Source organism: Ochotona princeps, chromosome 23 (assembly GCF_030435755.1).
Source record: "Ochotona princeps isolate mOchPri1 chromosome 23, mOchPri1.hap1, whole genome shotgun sequence".
NCBI classification, from domain to species: domain Eukaryota; kingdom Metazoa; phylum Chordata; class Mammalia; order Lagomorpha; family Ochotonidae; genus Ochotona; species Ochotona princeps.
Window position 1 is genome coordinate 4,655,034 of NC_080854.1, and position 12,477 is coordinate 4,667,510.

Here is a 12,477-nt window from a genome sequence, read left to right on the forward strand (position 1 = left end):
TGGATGAGACCTGGGCGGAGGTTGCCATGGAGTGCGACGCCGGAATCTGCGCTGTCGGCGGCCGCACGGCTTCTCAGAGGTCCTTGATCGGCCGAGTCGCCCCATGCCCTCCTGGAGGGACAGGCGGTCGGCCACGCTGTGAGGGGTCTCCAGCTGCAGCGCGGCTGCGTCCACACCGCCTTGTGCTTCCACCTTGACATTTTACCGTGAATGAATGCGCTCCGGATGCAATTGCTAAAAAAGTCAGTTGAAATAGGCTGTGCTTTTCCACCTGCACTTTGAAAATCTCGAAAGATTTGCCAGGGAGAGGTGATCTGACAGGTGCATTGTACCGTTTGCGGTGGGAGCAGTGGGGGTCATTCTGGCTGCCCGTCGGGGTCGCCGGGCACTTGGGCTGCAGATTGGAGCGGCACCACTCGGTGTATGTCAACTCCGGAAGTGATTGTCATGTTCAGGCGAGGCGGCATCGCTGAACCAGATCATGTCAACATTCTTTTGACCTCTTGACTAGTAGGCGATCATGCTTTCTCATCTAACGATGGCTTTTTGTAACAGCAAGTGACACATCTGTGCCCACACCTTAGCGTCTGTCAGTTCTGATTGGTTTTTGTTTTCAGCTGACCTTTATGTACTAAGTGATTGTGAATATGCATATGCGAGACACAGAAGAGCCCTCATTGCAATGCCGCATGGTTGAGGTTTTTACTTATTGTGCCTTTTGTTAAGTAGATACTACCAACAGATTGTTTTTGAATAAGCTTGAAGTCTGATTCCATCACTGGGATGGTCATTGCATTTCTACTTGCTGTTACCCCTTTTGCTTTATGATGTCAAAAGTGCACCAAAACCTGAAGGAGAATTTGCGTCAGAAATTGATACATCACAGGCGTTTTAGTTTTAATCCGTGGCAAGAACTGATATATTACAAGGCATTTTAGTTTTAATCTGTGCAGTCCTGGGGCTGCCATGGGGTAGTCCTTTCTGATGAGGGTGAAAACTCATTGGAAGGTACAAGTTGACCAATACTAATGCCAGGTAAATTCCATCAAGTGACATGACTGGTTTGATCATGACAAGGATTTTCATTGTTAGGAAAAACAAAGACTGACCCCAGTGAGTAATTTTAAGAAGAATCACAGAAAGTTTCTTTTGTTTAATAAGTTTTTTTTTTTTAGTCCTTTTCAGGTAGGATCTCGTTTATTCAAATTTAACTTACATGTAAGAAGTTTGAAGTTTGCTTTGGCGTGTTAGTGAAGGGTGAAACGAAGAGCTTTTCCTATCTAGGATGGAATTTCTCACGCTCTGCTCTACAGTAACTCTTTGTAGATGCAAAGGAAGGAATATCTTACTGTGTTACTGAGTGCTTGCATGAGCTGTTTTTGGAACTTGGTTGATTTACTAAGTGGAATTAAGATAATACTTTTTGAGAAAAAAATCTAGTAGCAATATTAACAGTTTCTTTTGGCTAAGGATGGGTCAGAGTTAGATGAATGAACTATGAAGCAAAGTTTTAATCTTGTCCTTTTGAGCTTGTTGTCACAAATTGAACTTACTACATTGTCACAATAGTGATCTTTATTGAAATATTGCATGTATAGTACCTAATCCTTTTGTGAATATATTTTCTGCATGTAATTAAATTTGATGAAGTAAAAATTTTGCTTTTCCTGTTATATAGCAATTTATTTCTTTGAAAGGCAGAATGACAGGGAGGGACACAGAAAGAGTGAGAGACCTGGGCCCAACGGCGTGGCCTAAAGTCCTCGCCTTGAACGCACCGGGATCCCATATGGGTGCCGGTTCTAGTCCCGGCAGCTCCACTTCCCATCCAGCTCCCTGCTTGTGGCCTGGGAAAGCAGTCAAGGATGGCCCAAAGTTTTGGGACCCTGCACCCATGTGGGTGACCCGGAGGAAGTTCCTGGTTCCTGGCTTTGGATCAGTGCAGCACTGGGTGTTGCGGTCACTTGGGGAGTGAATCATTGAACGGAAGATCTTCCTCTCTGTCTCTCCTCCTCTCTGTACATCTGACTTTGTAATAAAAAATAAATAAATCTTAAAAAAAAAAGAGTGAGAGACCTTCTACCTGCTGTTTCACTCGCACAGTGGCCATAATGGTCGCAGCCGGGCTGGTGAGAAGCCAGGAGCCAGGGCACTCGTCTGGGTTTTCCATGTGAATACTAAGCCCAACCACTTGGTCCGTTCTCTGCTGCTTTCCCAGGTCATGAACAGTAAGGTGGATGGGAAGTGGAGCAGCCGAGACTCAAATCTGCAGCCGTATGGAATGCCTGCTTTACCTGCTGTGCCACACTGCTAGCCCTAGTCTTGCCTTTAAAAACATGTAGCAGGACCTGGTACGGTAACTTACTTGCATGTACCCCATATGAGGATCCCATATGGGCACTGGTTCATGTCCTGGCTGCTCTACTTCCCATCCAGCTCACTGCTTTTGGCCTGGAAAGCCTTGGCTCAAAGCCTTGGGACTCTGCACCTGCTTGGAAGACCCGGTAGAGGCTCCTGACTCCTAGTTTCAGATCAGCTCAGCTCCAGCTGTTGTGGTCATTTGGGGAGTGAACCAGTGGAGGCCAGGGGCCGGTCTCTCTCTCTCTCTCTCTTTCTCTCTCTCTCTCTCTTTGACTTTCACATAGATAAGCAAACCTTTTAAAAAATAAAGAAAAATTAATATCTTGATGTAACTCAAATAAGTATTTCTAAAATGAGTTTTGACATCTTATTATCTTATATGAGAGCAAACATATGATATCTGACTTTTTGGGACAGGCTCATTTCCCTTAGCATAATGGTCTCTAGTTTGGCCCATTTGGCCACAAGTATGGTATTTCTCTCTTTTTTTTTCTTTTTTTACTGGGCTGAGTAGTATTCCATAGTGTGATGAACCACAGTTTCTTTATCCAGTCCTCTGTTGATGGGCATTTAGGTTGGTTCCATGTTCTTGCGATTGTTGATTGTACTGCAGTGAACATTGGGGTGCATGTTGCGTTCTCGTGTAATAAATCTTTTGGATGTATTCCTAGAAATGGTATAGCTGGGTCATATGGTAGGTGAGTTATTAATTGCCTAAGTGTTCTCCATACTGACTTCCATAGTGACTGCACCGGCCTGCATTCCCCCAGCAGGGGAGTAGGGTTCCTGTCTCTCTGCAACCTCACCAGAAGGTGTTGGTAGCTTTCTGTATATGGGCCATTCTTTCTGGCGTTAAGTGGAACCTCAGTGTTGTTTTCATTTGAATTTCCCTTATTGCCAGAGAGCTGAGCATTTTTTCATGTATCTGTTAGCATTTGAATTTGTTCCTTTTTAAAGTGTCTGCCCATTTCCCGTGCCCATTTCTTGACTGGTTTGTTTGTTTTGATGTTATTGTTGGTCTGGAGTTCTTTGTATAGTCTGGAAATTAGCCCTTTGTCTTCTGTGTAGTGTGCAAAGATCTTCTATTCTGTTGGTTGCTTTTTTACTTTGTTGATTATTTCCTTTGCTGTGCAGATACTTCTTAGCTTAATGTAGTCCCATTTGTTTATTTTGGTCTTGATTTCCTTTGCATTTGATGATTTTTCTAGGAAGTCTGTTCCAACACCTATATCTTGCAGAGTATTTCCAACTTTTTCTTCCAAATGTTTCATGGTTTCTGGGTGCAGGTGTGTAGATCTTTTATCCATTTAGATTTGATCTTTGTGTATGGCGAAAGGTGTGGGTCCTGCTGCTGCTTTCTACATGCTGTTAGCCAGTTGTCCCAACAGCATCTATTGAAGAGACCTTCATTTTTTCCTGGATTGTTTTGTTTTCTTGTCGAAGATTAGGTAGTTGTGCATGTGTGGGTCCCCTTCTGGATTTTCTGTTCTCCACTGATCTACCTCCCCGTTTCTGTACCAGTACCAGGCTGTGTTGATCACTACCGCCCTGTAATATGTCCGGACATCTGGGATTGTGAACCCTTCTACTAGGTTCTTAATCTTCAGGATAGTTCTGTTTGTGGTCTTTTGTGTTTCCAAATGAACCTTCGCAGCATTTTTTCCAGCTCTGTGAAGAATGTTCTTGGTATTTTGTTTGGAATCGCATTGAATGTATATATTGCTTTTGGTAGTATGGACATTTTGATGATGTTAACTCTGCCCATCCCAGGAACTTTTTAATCCCAGTTTTCCTTGGACTTTTGGAAGTATCCTTGTATTGGGTCAGTTTTTATTTGAACTTACACTGTGTGCATTTTGACAGTTTTTTAAAGAGCCTGTTTCCTTTCCAATTGTCAGGTGCTGGAGTGTGGTGTCTGTGAGGATGTATTCTCGCTGCAAGGAGACAAGGTGCCTCGCCTTCTGCTCTGCGGCCACACCGTCTGTCACGACTGCCTCACCCGCCTGCCTCTGCATGGAAGAGCCATCCGCTGCCCGTTTGACCGACAAGTGACGGACCTAGGTGTGTATTTGCATGTATTTAAGATGATTTGCATGTATTTAAGACAAAAACATGCATGTAATTTAAATGTCTTAGAAACCAGTTTTCTTCCACTTGTTTTCTAAAATCTTAAAATTCCAAGAGGTTTTAGAAAGCCTGAGTTTGGACCTGGCACGATAGCCTAGTGGCAAGTGTCCCTGCCTTGCATGTGCTGGGATCCTGTATGGGCACCAGTATATGGGCACCAGTTCATGTCCTCGTAGCCCCACTTCCCATCCAGCTCTCTGTGACCTGAGGTAGCAGTAGAGGATGGCGCAGAGTCTTGGGACCCTGCACCTGCGTAGGAGACCCAGAAGAGGCTCCTGGCTGCTTACTTCTGGCTTTGGATTGGCTCAGCTCTGGCCATTGCTGCCACTTGAGGATGGGAGATCTTTCTCTCAATTCTTCTTTCTCTGTAAAGCTGCCTTTCCAGTATAAATGCATTAGTTTTTTTTTTTTTAAGATTTATTTTATTTTTATTACAAAGTCAGATATACTGAGAGGAGGAGAGATAGAGAGGAAGTGGAGCTGCCGGGATTAGAACCAGCGGCCATATGGGATCAAGGCGAGGACCTTAGCCACTAGGCCACGCTGCCGAGCCCCTAAATACATTAGTTTAAAAAAAAAAATAGTTTTTATTAAGAGAAGTAGTTTTCCAAATATGCACTTAGTGTTAATTGAAAAGTGGGCCTTGGAAAGGTGTCTCATTTTTAGGTTCTTTTATTTGACCAGCATTTTTTAAATTCACATACATCATCCTACTTCTTTTTATAAAACTATATTTACAGAAATGGCACATGGAGAGTAGAACGCTTCCACTTTCTTGGACTGCTATACCTTTTCTACATAAACACTGCAGTGTAGGGTGCTAACCTCTTCACTGCTTGACTAAGCTAGAAATTTAAGATAGGACATGGTTAGCCATGTCTTCTATTAGAATCAGGTATGCCTGCTGTCACATCCAAATGGATAGAAATTGTAAGCACTGTAACTTACATGCTAGACTTTTACTGTGATTCCAGCTTGTGTAATATGTGTTAGTGACTCTTTAGGCATTTGGAGGTCATTAAAAATTTGTGTAAATATTTTTTAAATTAGAACTCAGATTTATAGAAAGAATAAGAGAGAGGGGAAATGAAATCTTCCATCTGTCGGTTCACTGCCCAAGTGGCTGCGATGTTTAGGGCTGAGTCAATCCAGGAGCCAGGAGATCCTTCCAGGTCTCTCGAGGTGCAAGCATCCAAACACCTGAGTCTTCCTCGGCTGCCTTTTCAGGCTAGAAGCAGGAAGTTGGAATGGAAGTGAAGCAGCTAGGACACACACCGGTGCCCGGGTGGGGTGCTGGTGCCACAGGCAAACAGGCTGCTATGCCACCACACCAGGTCCCCCCTCCCCATTTTAATTATGTTACAGAAATAATATATGTATATTTATACATATGTGTAGTTAAATTTTTGGAACAAAAGTTAAGAAAAATGACTTGCAGTTACTCGTGTAAAATAAAAATCTGTGGTTAGTCTTAAGTCTCGTAGTCCCAAACGTGTTTGCTGTTAGTACTACGCAGCGTTGTTTGTTATCCTTCTTTCTTTTTTTTTAAAGATTTATTCATTTTATTACAAAGTCAGATATACACAGAGGAGGAGAGACAGAGAGGAAGATCTTCCGTCCGATGATTCACTCCCCAAGTGAGCCGCAACAGGCCGATGCTGTGCCAATCCAAAGCCAGGAACCAGGAACCTCTTCCGGGTCTGCCATGTGGGTGCAAGGTCCCAATGCATTGGGTCGTCCTCGACTGCTTTCCCAGGCCACAAGCAGGGAGCTGGATGGGAAGTGGAGCTGCCGGGATTAGAACCGGCACCCATATGGGATCCCGGTGCGTTCAAGGCGAGGACTTTAGCCGCTAGGCCACGCCGCCGGGCCCTGTTATCCCTCTTTATGATGAGAGTCTACTTCACTGCCCTTGTATAGTTAGCTATGACCGGGTAATGTCCATTCTACCTTGGGAGTGTGAGCAGAAGTGAAGTGTTCACTTGCGTGTCCAAGTGATACAGAGAAAGTTACTGATGGCCTGAAGTATATCATGGTCAGGTTTTCGGCTCAGTGGTCTGTGTGCCTGACCAGCAACAGTAATGAACAGAGCCATTCATGTCTTCCCCACCCCCAAGATGTTAAATGAGCAAAAAACAGAGCTTTGTATTGTGTATAAATGCCTCCTTTTATTGCCACACTCATCTGATGATGGGCACCTTGGTCTGCTGTGTGTTTTGGCGATTGGGAGCTGTGCTGCCACGTGGTGGCATAGGTATCTCTTTGATAAAATGTATTCCTATCATCTGGGTATACACCCAGTGGTGGGATCGCTGGAGCATATTGCAAATCCATTTCTAGATTTTTTTTTTTCTTAGAAAGCTTCCTGCTGTTTTCCACAGTCTCTGTACTAATTTGCCTTCACACTAACAGTGTGTAAGCCACCCTCGGGGCTGCAGCCATGGCATAGCAGGTAAAGCCAAGGCGCCAACATTTCATATGGGCACCAGTTCAAGTCCTGTCTGCTCCACTTGTCCTCTAGCTCCTCGCTAAAGGGCCTTGGAAAACAGCAGAGACAGCTTGGGCCCCTGTGCCTGCGGGGGCACACCTGGAAGACGCTCCCGGCTCAGCGCCTGCGCAGCTTGGGCCGTTGTGGTCGTTTGGGAAGTGAAGCGGGGAGTGGAGCAGTTCTTTCTGTCTACCTTTTCTGCCTCTGTGGAGCTCTCTGTAGAGCCTTCCTGCTCCGGTGCATCCCGGCATTTCTGCTCTCTGTCCTGGATTGCGCCCTTGTGGCCGGGGAGGTGGTGTCTCACTGGTTTTGCTCTGCCTCCCCCTGCTGCCGGCTGGCACCATGTTCTTCAGTGTCTCCTGGCCATGTGTGTTTCTTCCGAGAAGTGTTCTGAGGTCCTTTGCCCTTTCTTCATTGTGTGGTTTTTCTTATCGTTGGATTTTTTCCAGTTGCTAATGCAGTCTGGATATTAATCTTTCATTTTTGCAGATTTTTCTCCCTCATTTTGTGGGCTGTCTGTTCACTCAGTTGTTTCCTTTGCTGTGCAAAAGCTCCAACTATGGAAAAAATGAAATTCTGTTTGCCATAAAAATGGTTGCAACTGTGGGATGTCATGTTGAGTGGAAGACAGTGTACTCCCTAATGTGTGGGAGCTAAAATTAGGGAAAAAGCCAAAAACAAAGAAAATGCCTGTGTGTGTCAGTATCGCTGCGCATTCAGCTTTGTGAAGCTGTTTTATATCATTGTCAAATGATTAATGATGTACTCAGTTAAGAATGATACACTGTAATTTTAATCTGTGTTTTTAAAAGTTACCATATTTGGGCCCAGTGCAGTAGCAAAGCAGCTAAAGTACTAACCTTTCATGTGCTGGGATCCGTATGGGCACTGTAATGGGCTGTAATGGGCTACAGCCATTGACGGCTCGCATCCGCTTGTCAGGTTAATGACAATGAACAGGGCGCAATGCCCGCGGCCCCACTTCCTGTCCATCTCCCTGCTCGTGGCTGGGAAAGCTTCAGAGGCAGACCCACGTGCAGTGCCCCTGCTGCTGCCTGGGAGACCAGATGCAGTTCCTGGCTCCAGGCTCTCGACTGGCTCAGCTCTGGCCATTGCAGCTGCTTGGAGGGTGAACCAGATCTCTCTGTCTCTCCTTCTTTATGTAAATCTGCCTTTCAAATATAAATAAATAAATCTTTAAAAAAAAGTTGTATACATGAACTATATTAAATCTGCTCTCTTTTTATTAAAAAAGCAATAAATGAATTTTTAAAGGGTAAGACCCGAAGACAGTAACATTGTTTTCCCAGTTACAGAATGGTTATATAGGAACTGCTAGGAAACTTTCATGTGTGTTTTTGTTATGTGTAATCGAATGTTTGAAAGATTGTCAAGACTAATTTTTTAAATTGTCATTTCCTAACTTAGCCTTTTTATAGATAAGAGTAACAGAAATCAGCTTATTTAGAAACGTGAAAAATTTTAAAAATGAGAAGGATTTGTTTGGGCAGCAAGGCTAAGCAAAAAATACTGAGTGGGTGGTGGTAAAACGATTCATGAAAAAGGAGGCCAGGGAAGGCAGAGATTAAAGATGTTTAATGTTTTGGAGAAACAGCAGGAAATGGCTTTGTTTTTATCAAAAAGATAAGCCCTTCAGCAACAGTCACAGGTCCATCATTGTGCTGTTTAAGTGTGTCATGACGTCACAAGGTACAGACAGTTGCTAGAAAATCCAGCATCCTATTGTCAAGATGTGGTTAACAGTTTCATGGGGAGTCCTCCTCCTGTCTGGGAGCAGAGATGTAGCTTCACTTTCTGGAATGCTTGTCTGTTGCACGGTCCCTCTAGGTGAGTCTGTGTGTATACATGTTGCTGAAGGACTAGACTATTGTAATAACATGGGGGAAAACAGCAGGGCGGGCATGGGGAGGAGGGGAAACCCTGTGCTTACAGAATCCTATCATGAAAAGTGAAAATTAGAAAAGAAGGGGTGTTCTGCAGGCAGTGGCCCCAGCAGCCATTTATATGTTTATTTACTAAGCCTGTTGATGGCGGCTGTATCAGATAGCACTTGTTATATGGGAGCTGCCCATAGCTGTGGAAGGCTCTGGTTCTCACGGATAGGCTCAGGGAGTGTTGGGGTGTGTGTGTGTGTGTGTGCATATACCCAGGAGCACCTGTGCTGCTGAAAGCACTGATCTATGGACATGTTTGTTATCTGGCTTTTGTGGTTCATTTTTGAGAAAAGAAGCATCAGTCCTTCCTTGAAAATACCTGGAGCCTAATCCACGCAGAGGCCCAGGGTGGGGGAAACGACTGTCCAAAGGTGTATGTGTCTCTGTTCGTGTTTGTGTGAAAAGGAGTTCATGTATTTGGGTTTCCTTTTTTTCTTAAATATTGATTTTTAGTGGAAAGATTTACAGAGAAAAGGAGAGACAAGAGAGAAAGATCTTCCATCTTCTGGTTCACTTCCCAAATGGCTACAATGGCTAGAGTTGAGCCGATGTAAAACCAGGAGCCCGGAGCTGCTTCTGGATCTCCCCTGTGGTGCAGGGCTCCAAGACTTTGGGCCATCTTCTGTTGCCTTCCCAGGAGACAGTCTAGGAGCTGGATGGGTTTGGAGCGGCTGGGATATAAACCAGTGCCCATATGGAATCCTGACACTTGCAGGGACAAGATGAGCCAATTGAGCTGTTGCGCTGGACCCCAATTTTTATTCGAAATGTATGTTTATTTGAAGGGCAAATTTACAGGAAAAAAGAGAGATTTTCCATCCATTTTTTTTTAAAGATTTATTCATTTTATTATAGCCAGATATACACAGAGGAGGAGAGACAGAGAGGAAGATCTTCCGTCCGATGATTCACTCCCCAAGTGAGCCGCAACGGGCCGGTGCTGCGCTGATCCGAAGCCGGGAACCTGGAACCTCCTCCGGGTCTCCCACGCGGGTGCAGGGTCCCAATGCGTTGGGCCGTCCTCAACTGCTTTCCCAGGCCACAAGCAGGGAGCTGGCTGGGAAGTGGAGCTGCCGGGATTAGAACCAGCGCCCATATTGGATCCCGGGGCTTTCAAGGCGAGGACTTTAGCCGGCGCCCATATGGGATCCCGGGGCTTTCAAGGCGAGGACTTTAGCCACTAGACCATGCCGCCGGGCCCTTCCATCCATTTTTTTACTCCCCAAATGACCACAATGGCTGGAGCTGAGCTAATTCAAAGCCAGGAGTTTTTGCTAGGTCTCCCATATGGGTATAGGGACCCAAGGACTTCAGCCATCCTCTGCTGCTTTCCCAGGCCATAAACTGGGAGCTGGATTAAACATGGAGGTGCCAGAACAGGAAGTGGTGCCCAGCTTGCCCCGCAGGCGCAGGTTGACCTTCTGCCCCCTGACCCCTGCTCCTGGAGTTTATATATTTGTTTACTGCTGTAGCTTAGGGAGTTGTTTATCTGACACAGTTCCATCTTGCTTAGTGATGAGGGTTTCTTTTTCTTGAATTTTTTTTTTTAACTTAAATATCGCTTTCTCTCTCTCTCTTTTTAAAGATTTATTTATTTTGAAAGAATTAGAGAGCTTCCATCCCATGGATCATGCCTGAAATGACAGCAGTGACCAGGGCCTGGCCAGGCCAAAGTCAGGAGCCAGAGCTCTCTGAGTCTCCCACGTGGAGACCGTGCTCTGGGACCGTCCTCTGCTGCCTTCCCGAGCTGCTGCGCAGAGAGCAGCTGGACCCGAGCGGTCACCCGGATGGGATGCTGCTCTGCAGATGGCGGCACCGCTTGGGTCTTTCACAGCGTTTTATCAACATGAATCATAGCTTATTTGCAGTTATGAAATTGATTTAACTGGTGTTTTCGGCACTTAGAAAAAGCGTTAGTGTCTGTTACATACTTCTTTAAAACATTGTGTTTTGAAACATTTGTTTCAGTTATAGGAAGGTACTTCACAGAGTTAATGGAAAATGGAATTAAAAAAAGATGTTCCGGGGATGAGTTGTGGTCCTGTGGATTAAAATGGTGCTGTGACGCCTGAATTTCATATCAAAGAGGCAGTTTAAGTCCAAGCTGCTTGACTTCCCGTCATAGTTCAGCTCAGGCACCTGGCAAGGCAGCAGCGGATGGCCCAGGAGTTTGGGCTTTTACTCTCTGTGTGGGAGGCTAGAGTGCTTGCTCCTGTTTGACCCTGGCGCAGCCCAGGCCTTTCTGGCTGTTTGGGCAGTACAGCAGCAGGTGGAGGATCTCTCTCTTCCTCTTTGTGTGTGTGCACATGGACCCACACGTTAACATGCAGATCACAAGAGGGGTAGTTGGGACTTGAGTCAACCTCTTTGACGTGGGAGGTCCCATGTTGCTTTCCTAACTGTTGCACCAAATGCTCATCCCAAACTTTCAGTGCATTTTTCCATGGGTGTTTTTTGGTTTTTTTTTTTTACGATTTATTTATTGTTACTGGAAAGGCAGATATCCAGAGAGAAAGATCATCTGTTTGCTGTTCACTCCCCAAGTGGCCGCAGCGGCTGGGGTTGAGCCGGTCCGAAGCCGGCATATGTATGTTGTATCGGGTTGCATTTTAAAATGCATTTCTTAGTATTTACTACTATATAAGTTTTAAAAGCATTTGTTATATATATGTGCATATATATATATACACACAAATACATAAAATATAATTTGTAAAATTTAACTATAGGAGGAACCTTTGCCATGGCTACTTGGAATGCTGAGAAATTCTTGGGTTGTGTTTTTCAGTGCATTTTCAACTCATGCTGCTTTTTTGCTAAAAAAAAAAAAATGCACACATACACAGAGGTGCAAAATTTCCAGCTGTAATAACAGTTCTGTTTTATATCAAAGACCAAATTTGCTTTAGAAATCCCAAAGATCCATAGTTTAAAGCACAGGCTACTTTTATAATGCTGTAAATATTCAGTGACATCATTTCAACAAATACCAGTGATACATGGAGAATGTATGGAACACGTAAACATAGTAGTTTTGATGGTTTTTTTTTTTTTTTTTGCTTTGAAGATTTATTCTATTTTTATTTGAAAGAGTTACAAAGAGCAGAAGAGATAAAGAGATCTTCTATCTACTGCTTCCCTCCCCAGATAGCCACAGTGGCCAGAGCTGGGCCAGTCTGCAGCCAGGAGCCAGGAGCTGCTTCTGGATTTCTGCCGTGGATGCAGGGTCCCAAGGGCTTGAGCCATCCTCCAACTATTTCCCAAGCTCTTAGCAGGGAGCTGGATGGGAAGTAGAGCAGCTGGACCTGGCACTGCTACCCATATGGAATGCTGGCACCACAGAGGAGGGTTAGTTTGCTGTAATGTGATGCTGACCCCTTTTCCCCTCCCCCCCCCGCGCTTTGTGAGCATTTAGAAAGCAGTTATTCTGGGATAAAAAGTAAAATGGAGAAACTAAATATTGACAAAAGTGTATGACTTCAAAATAGCTTTTCTCTTTCTTTTTTTTTTTTAAGATGTATTTTATTTTTATTGCAAAGTCAGATA

At 44.6% G+C, this 12,477-nt stretch overlaps 1 protein-coding gene across 1 annotated transcript in view; it reads left to right on the top strand.

The window, feature by feature from the left end:
* Positions 1-12,477, top strand: part of TRIM23 (tripartite motif containing 23) — a 32,099-nt gene that overhangs the window by 379 nt on the left and 19,243 nt on the right. Inside the window, exon 2 of the mRNA XM_004583739.4 lies at positions 4,260-4,422. Coding sequence (XP_004583796.2) covers positions 4,260-4,422 — 163 coding nt within the window. The remainder of the gene's footprint in view (positions 1-4,259; positions 4,423-12,477) is intronic.